The 11,990-nt window shown below is 37.5% G+C and overlaps 1 protein-coding gene across 1 annotated transcript in view; it reads left to right on the top strand.

The window, feature by feature from the left end:
• The first annotated feature begins 1,014 nt into the window (after positions 1-1,014).
• The window catches only part of LOC126353864 (uncharacterized), an 87,779-nt gene continuing 76,803 nt past the window's right edge, over positions 1,015-11,990 (top strand). Inside the window, exon 1 of the mRNA XM_050003032.1 lies at positions 1,015-1,654. Within this exon, the coding sequence (XP_049858989.1) occupies positions 1,623-1,654 (32 nt within the window). The 5' untranslated portion in view covers positions 1,015-1,622. The remainder of the gene's footprint in view (positions 1,655-11,990) is intronic.

Below are 11,990 nucleotides of genomic sequence, written 5' to 3'. Positions count from 1 at the left end.
ATTCAGTCTAGAGGCTGATGCGTGGGGTAGTGGATTTCTTTCCTTTTGTTCCATGATTCTTATCAAGTTGAAACTTGTTTTGTGGTGATCTTCTATGAAGGTCACCTGTTTATGACTTGATTGTTGAGATCAAGAAGAGCATGGAGCAGCCGCACCAACTAGGTGAACAGACGCTGACCACTAGCCGCTGGATTCCAGAACAGATGCTAGTGGATTTGGGCTGTCTCTTACGCCAGTTCCGCCATACCGATGATTTTTATCTCCAGCTTCACTGTCGTAGAGGTCTTCGCCGTATCCCTGGCAAGGAGTTCTCACAAGGTACTATCACCTGGGCCAGGTGAAATGAGGTTTTTTGACGAGATGTTACGCCTCCCCCTCCTCCTTCTTCAAATGGGCTTTGGCGGTTGTTTTATTATTATGTATCGTGGCAGCTTCCAAATCTTACAGGACAACTTGAATTTATCTCAATTGAATGCTCTTCCACGAGTGTGGTCAGATATTTGAAAGGAAAAAAAAAAATTAGCTTTAACAATAACAGAACAGAACTGACACTAACGCTGAACTAGCACCTACACTGTGTATACGGAAGAACATAAGTTGACGAAAGAATTTTCAATAAATAACATTTTAAGTGAAAAAGTAAGAAGAAGAAAAATACAGTTTTTATGGTGTTATTAGTTAATTAACGAAAAAATGGATAAGGAAAACAGATAATATCTGTTTCCATATAAAGATGGTTTGATGTGCTTGTATGTATACATTTTCGCTAGCAAGTAAATTTAAATACTTTGTAATGATGTTTCACTTCTCAGCACTTTGCGACGCAAAATTGATCAAGAACATATATTACGAAATTTGCTGAATTGTTGTTAGCATCTCAGATCTAGTACTATACTTTGACAACTTGCATCGGGGATAATAGCTCGTAATCTCAATTTCACCATTCGGTAAACAGCTAAGCGAATTGATGTGACGTGACGTGACAGTGTGAAAATACCCTGTCGTGACATTGACGTGACGTGATGTGAGGGCCAGTGAGAACTGCCTTGAAGTGCAGGGGACTTGGTCAGGTTAAAAACATGCTGAAAATGTCATATGAAAAATTCGAACATCTCTTGTCTGTTGAACAACCAAGTATTTCTAAACAGGATACAAAAATGGGCCAGTCCAAATCACCAAGTGGTTGCCTTTCAGAGGCGTGTGCATTGACCCTTCTTATTCCTGCCGGATGTTGGATGATTAAAATCTCCTCAATTGACGTCAGTGGCTGAAGAACAATCGTAATCATTTAGGCATGTAACTTGCATTTGTGCCTCAGTTATTTGTGAGTTTTTCCTGTACTGCGACAAATACGCCACCTCTAGCTCTCTAAACTTTCAATTTTTATAGTGCTTCGAAAGAAGTCCTGCAAAAGTGGAATGCGTCCATCGACTAAAAAGTAAAAGGAAGACCTGTTCGCTGGCGCTAATATTGAATACACATTCTTGTGGAAAATACTGGAATTCAAATGTGAAACATCTTTGAACAGTGAAGTTAATTTCTTCGCGGGAAGATTCAGTTTTGTGTCACATTTTGTGTTAGTGACATGTAATAATTATATTTTAATACTGCAGTTTACACGAATGGCAGGTTCCCACCAAGCTACTTTCAAGACGTACGTAGGAGCTATAATTTTTATTAAGCCTCAGCGTAATGCTTTCGCACAGGTCGTTGCAAGTGGTGTTCAGTTTTGTATTCAGTATCACCAAGGGATTTATACTTCAGGGAATGTCCGTGGTTAATTGTGTGCTTTTGACTTTGTTATTGCAGTCCTGCAAGAAGTGTTTCAATACTTCGAAAAAGGCCTTTAATTTTTGTGCTCCTTACCAAATATTTCAGATGTAACAACGTAAATAATCAGCGGCCTCTGTACACAGCCGAGAGGTCAAAATTTTAAATTTATACTACAGTCCAAGAAGTTTCAAATACGTGTAAACATTTTGTAACACTGAGCCAATTGTGATATGAGTATTGTATGAAAGAGTTTTGCATTTCTGTTTGTCTTATTAGCAGAATATAAAATATAAAGCTCTCTCGTTTGTGGAACTCTTTAGTGTTGAATCAGCCCGTCGTTCTACGTCTGTTTCAAAAGTAATTTGATTTGTCGATTGGACTCCCCAATTTTTGGAGGAAGATATTGAATTCCAGACCGATATCGTGCAGTTCTCCCGATACGAACTCGTTAACTCCGAAGCCTGAACTGAATTATCGAGAGGTTTCTTCTTCTGGGACGATATTCATTTTTACGCTATTGTGGTTGTCTCCACGAATTTCATGTTATTGCTTTTCAAGTAAATGTAAACTGTGTTAATACCAACTACCTGTGATGCGATGATCATTTTCAGCACAATCTTGTGTTACAGTCTTTGTAATTAACGTAGCTCACAAAACTGACTGGAAAAATCATTTACATTGTACAGACATTGTAAGCACCAAAATCGCAATTCGTGTGGAAATATGATCCCTTTCATATAACATGAATGTGAACATTTGAAACTACCTCTTATATCGTAACAAGTGAATTTCGTTACATTTAAGTAATCGCAGCTGTCGTAAATACTTGTGACAAAGCACTAATTTCAAAATCTCATTGATAATTAGTGTAACATTCAACAGCTAATAAACAAAAGTCTCGTGACTGCCTAGAGTAAAAGCAGGAAGAACAATTGTAAACGGAATTTTAGATAGTACTGTTGTGATAGTGGAACTGAGTTTAATTAAAACACTCTGAACTGGCAGATATATGTAAAGTTAATAACACATTGATGCTTGTGTCCAGCTGACGAAAAGCAATTGAAAATTTATATTAATTTTCAGATATTAATGTTAAGCTTCATCAGACTGGCTTTTTTGTAGCAGTCAAAACTAATGAAGATCCGATTGTTTATAAGAAGCTGCAAATCTGGCACTGGAGAGAAATTAATAAAACACACACTTAAGTGGGGAGTTTAATGTAGGGTGAAGTGGGGTAAGTGTAACTATGAGGTTAGTGTAACCACGGGTTATGGTACCTTAAAGGAGCTGTATTCTTATCTCTGACCTATCACACATATTTACTCCTTTCTTTGTTACAAGTTGCCAAATATTACATAAATTGGTAATTAATTTTTGGACTTGAATAATTGACATCTACATGCTCAAAATTAAAGTGGTCTGTAATTTTTGCAGTTTTAAAGATAACTGCACAATTTTTTGTTTACAAACTAACTTTTGCATTATAATTTCAAATATGAGATTCGTTTTACTCTACTGATAAAGCTCTTGATATGCTGGGCATGGTTACACTTACCCCAACTTTTTCCCAAGTGTACCCTGCAGGGTATTACAATAATAAAGCTGCCCCCTCATTCAAGTCACATCCTGCAGCCAGTGGATGTAGCAGTGTTTAAGAGTGTGAAATCTACTTGGGACCAAAAGTTAACTCAACACCAGACACATCATCAAGGGGTAAAAATTAACAAGCGTGACTTTTCCAGTCTCCTCACTGCTGTATGGAATGAAACACTACCTGAATGGTTGAAAAGTGGTTTTCTAAAAGCAGGAATATTCCCTTACTGCAGAGAAGTAATTGATCAAACTAAATATGATCTGGAGGCATATAAAAGATATGTAGCTCATACAAAATCTTTGGCAGAAACAAATCCAATGCCAGCCATAGATTGTGCGGAAGCTACGTCTCTAACAGGAAGTACTCAGATTTTTGGGAAGCTTCCAGCTGAACAACCTCCAGAATTTTATTGGCCTACATCTACTGAGCCCTGCAGTTATCCCAGTATCAGACAGAGTTCTCTCAACCATTTCCGAGCTAACCAATGTTTCATTATGTTCTGGAACTTCTAATTTGTGATTTGAAAGCTTATTATTGGAAACAGTCTGACAGTGTAGGCCCACTGCTAAAACAAAGAAGAAAAGGATTGCACCAGGAGCTGAAGCTATCACTTTTGATGATGCCATCTATAAAGAAAAAGATTTTAAAGGAAACAAGAATAATAAGGGAAAAGCAAAACAGAAAAGCATTATCGACATAAGAAAGGGCTTGGTAATGAGAAGTAAATCTTCCAAAGAAAGTGCGGTTACTTTATCCGATATGGCATCTTGGAATGTTGTGGAAAAAAATGCCTGACTGCTCATGTGGGTAACAAGAAAATAAGACTGGAAGTTGAATCATCAAGTGAAGAAAGTGAAACTAAAGGAGGCCTATCTTTAATAAGTAGATATGAAGAAAATGGGACCATAACAACACTGGATGATCTCGGGAAAGAAATGATAAACTGTGAAGAAGAAGAGGCAAATTTTTTGAAGCCAAAGATAAAACTATGTTCTGGTAGCTTTTGCAACAAAATGCAAGAAAGTTCATTTTATTGGCCAAGTTACCAAAATTAGTGATTTAGGAGATCCAGAAGTGATTTTCCTCACATACAAAAATAAGACAAAGCATAGCACCACATTCTACAGGCCTGATAGAAGAGATGAGACGAAAGTTCCATCCTCTGCTGTCATTTCAGTGCTGCCGGAGCCTACTTTGGGTCACAGGCGAGACCTGACATTTGGTGTTACATTTGATTCATACAACATTCAGTGACTAACTAATAGTTAGGGCCTACGTGTGGTTATAAGAAGTTGAATTAGGGCAGTTTAGCATTAAACACAAATTGCCAACAACTTTAGTTCAATTACCATGAAAAATAATAGAAAGTGAGCTTATAACGTGAATTTTTCTTTTCTCTTGATACTAGATATTTTATTATTTTTGTTAAATTGCCTACTAAAGACAAAATATTACTTTTGTAGAATTTAAACTATTAAATTACTGGCCTAAAACAAAAGTAAATCATCTATGAAGCATTCTGTTTCAGTGTTTTATGGTTTAGGCTAACACTTATTTTTTAGTTTAGCTGACATTTTCTGTGTATTTCATAATACACATAGAGGCGTGTGCAAAAAAAGTTCATATCTTGAGTAAAATTTAAGATATTTTAATAATTTTAAAATCCTCAAATTCAGTGAAAAGTGCGTAATCAAGTCACTTACCCCAAGTCTCTTTTACAATGCTCTGTATGGGTACAACAATGTGGGCAAGTGTAACCTCACAACACAAAATTTTAAAAAGAATTATTAGACCTTTTTTTTTGAAAAACAAAGTGTAGATGGTTTAAAAGTCAATAAGTCAAACTTTAAGCTTGAGAAATTTCAAAATCATATCTTCAATAACAAGTTGGCAATTTGGTGCCAAAGTTGAACTATGCCAAAATGTGGTTACACTTACCCCACTTCATCGTAGTTCTTTATCCAGGCATTCTCGCAGTTGTCATGATAATAGATTGAAGTGAATAACTCAAATATACCTATGAGGGAGAGTCAAATGAAAACCTTAAGTATTTTTTTAAATATTATTTATTGTGCAGAAGTGGTACAAAGCTGTATCAACAAAGTGCATAAATTCCTTTAGAAAAACATTCTTTTGGTAGTCAGTTCAACCACTCGTGAACCGCATGGCGTACCGTATCAGAACGGAACTTCGTTCTTCCCATTGTGTTTTTGAGTGCTCCAAACATATGGAAATCACTTGGGGGCAAGGTCTGGTGAGTTTGGTGGATGAGGAAGACACTCAAAATGCAGGTCTGTGATTGTTGCAACTGTTGTACAGGCAGTGTGGGGCCTTGCATTGTCATGTTGCAAAAGGACACTTGCTGACAGCAATCCACGTCTCTTTGATTTGATTGCAGGTTGCAGATTTTTTAGGAGATCTTGTGTATGGTGCACTGGTGACAGTGGTCCCTGTAGACATGTAATGCTCCAAAATGTCGCCTTTCTCGTCCCAAAAATGAGTCAGCATAACCCTCCCTGCTGATGGTTCTGTTGGAAACTTCTTTGGTTTTGGTGATGAGGAGTGGCGCCATTCTTTGCTCGCTCTCTATTTCCGGTTGGTGGAAGTGAACTCAGGTTTCGTCCCCAGTAATGATTCTTGCAAGGAAGCCATCACCTTCTTGTTCAAAGTGCTGAAGAAGTTCTTCACAAGCATCAACATGTCGTTCTCTCATTTCAGGAGTGAGCTGCCATGACACTCATCTTGCAAACACTTTGCGAAACTGGAGCACATCATGCACAGTGTGGTGTGCTGACCCATGGCAAATCTGTAAACGTGCTGCAATGTCATTCAGTGTCACTTGGTGGTCTTCCTTCAATATGGCTTCAACTGCTGCAATGTTCTATGGAGTCACAATTTGTTGTGCCTGACCTGGACGAGGAGCTTCTTCCACTGAAGTCACACTATTTATGAACTTCCTACTCCATTCGTAGACTTGCTGCTGTGACAAACATGCATCACTGTACTGAACCTTCATTCATCGATGAATTTCAATAAGTTTCACACCTTCGCTAGGCAAAAACTGAATAACAGAATGCTGTTCTTCCCTGGTGCAAGTCACAAGTGGGACTGCCATTTTTGTACCGATACTGTGACGGTATGTGTGCATCTGCACTATGCTGCCACCGAGAGGCCATTCTGCACGCTGTTTGTAGCACGCTTACCAACTTACAGGATAACGGCACGAAATTTTGATTTGTTATTACAGATTTAAGGTTTTCATTTGATTGATCCTCATATTTTATGAGGATAGATCACGTATTTTAACATGATCTTGCTGAATGAACAATCCCAGCATTTGTTTGAAATGATTTAAGAAGACTGTGGAAAACCTAAATCAAGATTTATTTATTTGTCCATAGACTATTTAGTACAACAGTATTGGCCATGACTTACATTACAGAAATAGTATACACATATGTAAAACATTAATGAAGTAGGGTGGGATTAGGTGAGGATAGGGTGGGAAATTGGCCATGGCCTAATCAAAGTAACCATCCAAGAATTCACCTTAGCAACACAAGGAACCATGGAAAACCCAACACAGGATGGCTGGACAGGAAATAAACCCTAGTCCTCCCAAATGTGAATCCAGTATTTACAATTGGCACAGCCAACTTGCTTGGTATGTGATTGGAAGGGGAATCACAAATACAGAATCGAGCTTGTGACTCCAATGTGGACAACGAAGTAAAGCAATAAACATTAAATTTTAAAAATAAAAACACTACCAAAAAAGTGAAAACGCATGAATTCATTACATAAAACTGATGGAAAGTGCAACATGCACAGTAAGTAAGTCAGTGGTGTAGTTAAGTCATGAAACTTGGATATAAAACACACGTGAAAAAATGAAACCACACAAACACAATACACAGCACTGCAGAAAACCTGCTGGTATTATGTCAGGAACAACTAGGCTACCATCAGATCCCTTGTCAGATATGTATTGCACTGCATCTGAAACAGAGGAAACAAAACTAACAGCAGAAACACTCTTTTGCAAAGACAAAACAGAATGACCAGACAGACCAAACTGTCCTTCAGGATATGAGGTCAATATCTTAATTTTGCCCTGCCTCATTCAGTTGGTTTCTATTGTACAATAATGTAGTATGAAAATTATGTACTATCACTTCACACACTATGGACACCTGCTGTTCCTTCCAGGAGCATTGACAGGTGAAAATAACATGGGACCAATTGGGGCTGTATGGAGGATGATCGATGACAATGAACCCAAGGTGTCAGATTTTTGCTGGTGTTGTAGCACTTGTGACACCTGGCATTGTCGTGCTGAGAGGGTGCTCTGTGTGGACAGACTCTTTGAATTCAAAACTCAGCTACAGCATGCTGTTTCTCATGCACTGCCGAAGTTAATTACACATCACCATGTTACACGCTACAGTTCGGAGCACTCGAACGGCAGAGAGAAGCAAATTTATAGACACAAAGAATAAAGATATAGAATGTAAATAAAATTTGTTTAATTCAAAAGGATTTAAGAGTTTCCACAAAAAATTTAGGAGGCATTACATTACAATGCATCCTCATATATTCTAAATGCCTTGATGCAATCCCATTCTTCTGTCACTGGCGGTTTGCTACACTTTTGTGTAATTGTCACATTCTATCCTCTTCTTGATGTCTCCCAAATATGTCATCCTAGGCTGTTCTTTATGTTTCTGCCCGAGCACATTTCCTTAAAAAATGATAGTGTTGTCTGGTGACCAATAAATTTTCATTTTCTCTTTTCTGTTTCTCTAATTTTGTCTACCCTTAAGACTTCTAGGTTTATTTTTATTTTCATCCAGCCTGCATTGTTCCCCAAACAGATGGTTTAGCAGAGGATTTTCTGATATCTGTATGCATACGTTTGCTGGTTAAAATTAATTTTTTAGTCATAAAAGCTTGTTTTGCCAATGCAATCTTCCCTTCACTTCCATCAAACATCTACTGTCCTCTGTGATTATACTACCAAGATAACAAAGTTGTTTCTCCTGAACAATTCTGACCTAATCAATTTCTATATTGGTTTGACATTGTTCCATATTTTTCTGTGCTGCTGTTTGTTCACTTTAAATTTCCATAGCTAAGAATGCCTCCTAGGACTTTTCTTTTCAGTTTGAGTCTCCAGCTATTACTACGTCATCAGGAAATCTGGTACAGTCCATCTTTTTGCCATTGGCTTTTATTTCCTTTCCATTCTCCTTCATGATCAGAATAGGTTCCTCATTGAACACATTAAAGAAATGTGGAGATTGGGGACATCCTTGTCCAACTCCTTTTCTAATATTGGCTTCTTCCACTATGTTACTGATGTTTATGTTTGGCTTTAGGTTCTGATACAATTGATCATTCTTCTGTCCTTCAAGTTAAGTCCTATAGTTTCATAGTTCTAAAGACTAGCTGACAGTTCACATTGCGAAAAGGTTTTCTAAGTCACTGAAGTAAGATAAGCTCTCCTATTCATATTCGTCCTTCTGTCCAATAGTGTTGCTTCCATTGTTCTCCAGTTTCTCTAAATGCAAATTGGTCTTCTATAGTCATCTGCCTTTCCCATTTTAGTAGTGTCTTGTGGCATGATTCACGTTTCATAGCAATAATTTATTATTCTGAATAATTTATGTTTCATGTTGTTAACTAAATTTTTCAGCAATTCTGCAGGGATGTACCCACACTAGCTGCTTTTTCTTCTACGAATTTTTGACCAGCATGTTACAATTCATGTCACATGATTGGAGGACGTTGCATTTCTCTTAACTCATTAATGCCATCACTTAGCTTACTTCAGCTGTTGGTGTCCTTATCACAAAGTTGTGTTGCATGCACTTCCCAATGAACGCACATCTCAAGTTTTTCTATTGGTAATATTCCCTCTTTGTTTTACTAGTACAGATTTAATTATAGGTTTATACTGAAGGGCTCTAATTTTCTTATAAACTTGCTTCTGTTTTCTATTGTTTTGATCCTCTTCTTCATCTCTAGATATGCTTTTGGTCCATACCTATATTTCTTCTCCACATTTGTTGTGATGTCATTTTTAGTTCTTTTGTAGTCATCTAGAGTGTTTTCCTTCCTGAGCATTAGAGAAGTTTCCAATTCCACCCTACTGCTTTGACCTACGGTGTCATCCATATGTTGGAAACGCCTGCTTCCAGTGTATATAAAATGGAGACGATGTCGTCACGACACAAAAATGCCTCTCTCCAACAATAAAACGAAACTAATGCGTAACTGTGGGAAATATGGGGTTTATGGCGGGGACAAGCTAAGTATATAACAATACAAAACATCACTCCATCCCAAACCGAATATTATTTTAAAAAAGAAAAATTCTAAACTTGAACCTCTTGACATAATGCTACAGTCACAAAACCAACAGGAATTGTACACTTGACTCTACCTATGTAGCTCAAACAAAGCCCATGATACCAAGAAAACAAACATGTGAAAAGCAGAATTGGACATTGATCTATATAGCTCACATGAAGCCCTCGGCACCAAAAGACCAACACCTACAACTCCAAACAGTGGAATCAGACATTTTCCTTGAACTATATAGCTCAAACACAACTCTTGATACCTACTGGGAAACCACAACCACAAACTTCAAACTCCTGCATAGCTCACAAATCACCACCGAAACCCTAACAACTTGAAAACTCAAAAACTTCCATATTCACTAGATAAATAAACAAAACTGAAATACCATAAATATAAAACAGACAAAACATCACAATTGCTGTAGATTAAAACAAAAATTACATACCATCAAAGTATCTGACAAAATCACCTAGGTTGCCCCAACCCCCTGCACCCATCCACATAAAAAAAGATGACAAACACCAAACTAATCACATCTAACAAAAACACCAAATATGTAAACAGAGGAGAAAGAAACCTATAACAACTCACTGAAAACAAAGCAAACACTTCAGAATCCACATTACAGCCTCAAATAAACCTAAGTTACTGCAGCGATAACCAAGACTCAACATACACAATACCACACATTAAACTCAACATGTTAACAGCCACAACCAGTGGGTGGTGGCAGTTGACGTCTACAAACATGAACCAACTAAAAAACATCACCACCATAGTGACATCACACCACCGTTACATAATGGGTCAAAGCAGGTAGGTGGAATCTGATGCGTCCAATGTCTAGGATTTTCTTGGCTTCAGTTTCTTTTTCTAAAAAGCTCATTTTTGGTTCATTTATCTCCATCATGATTGTATTCCACTGCTTTTGGCTCATCACTTCAATTGCTATTTAAATGATACTTTCCTAGGAAGCCATCTTTGTTGCTTCATCTTTCAGTCTTCTACATTCCTTTTTTGTAAAAAAAGAAAAAAAGATATAGAAAGAGAAACCGCTTGATTCTTTTAAATCTAGAACTTGGCTAACACAAGTGTATGGTCACTACTTATGTCTGGACCGGTATAGCTGTGGCATGATTTTTATCCAATTCCTGTACCTTTACTCCATTAGTAAATAATTTAACTGAAACGTCTGTTTTCTGTCGTCTCTTATGTGTACGTCCTTCTAAGAGGAACTTCAAATGATGTATTTATAATATCATTTTGGTTGCAGAAATCTACCAAATTTTGAACTCCTTCATTTGTTTTCCTGTAGCCCAAAATTTCCTGCTGTTTTATTGCCTATATGGGAAATCACAAATGCATTTAAATTACTTTGCCTTGAAATAGTTTTGCTTGATAATGACCGGAGGAGCCCTGTTCCCTTTCCTGCCAGATGTTGGGCTGTGTGATCCATGATCAGTAGTTAATTCCTCATTAATGTCGACTTCCATGATTGCAGCGTACTCAGGATATTCGTAAGATCTTCAATGGAATAGTTTATCATTGCCTTTACCATTCTGTGCTCTTGACCAATATATGTTGGTTTATCAACCTTTGTAGGTGATTTCTCACCCCTAGGATAAAAGTGTGCCCTAACCTCAGTTTGTTCATCCACCCTTGAGGGAAGCTTTTGATGACATATGTTCAAAATGGAGCAAAGGTTGCCAACAATGAATTTAGACCCTGAAATATCCTACAGATCACTGTGTTACCACAACTTCCCACCCTATTCTAATCCTTAGGCTACAGCACAGAGCAGTCTGCCACCACAGCTGATTCCTGGGGCAAATGAAGTTGGAAAGAAATTGATGTTATTTGTCTGAGTGGGCACAATATAATTACAGTGACTCATAATTTCACAAACATTCACTAGAAAAGTTACTATCAGGATACTAGGTCACAAGTTCTGTGAATCCTGTTGCTTGTATCAGTCAGGTAACAATAGTCAGAAAAATGTTAAGAATTTTAGCAAATACCATTAAGTGTTGATAGTTGGGAGATGGAAACATCCTGGCTAAAAATGTAAAGTACAGTATTAGTTGTGAATGGGAGAAAATAGAAGCAGATACTGAACATGCAAGTAAGGATTTTGATAAGGTCCTGTGGTAGCATGGCCATCCTTTATTTAATTGCTGGAAAGCAGGCAAATAAAGATCTGGGTGGCTGCACGATGTTAGGTGGGTGCTGTTCCAGTGAACACTGTAGGGAGATGGTT

This window comes from Schistocerca gregaria, chromosome 3 (genome assembly GCF_023897955.1).
Source record: "Schistocerca gregaria isolate iqSchGreg1 chromosome 3, iqSchGreg1.2, whole genome shotgun sequence".
NCBI classification, from domain to species: Eukaryota; Metazoa; Arthropoda; class Insecta; order Orthoptera; family Acrididae; genus Schistocerca; species Schistocerca gregaria.
Note: the sequence above shows the minus strand (reverse complement) of the source record. Positions and strands in the feature narration are given on the sequence as shown.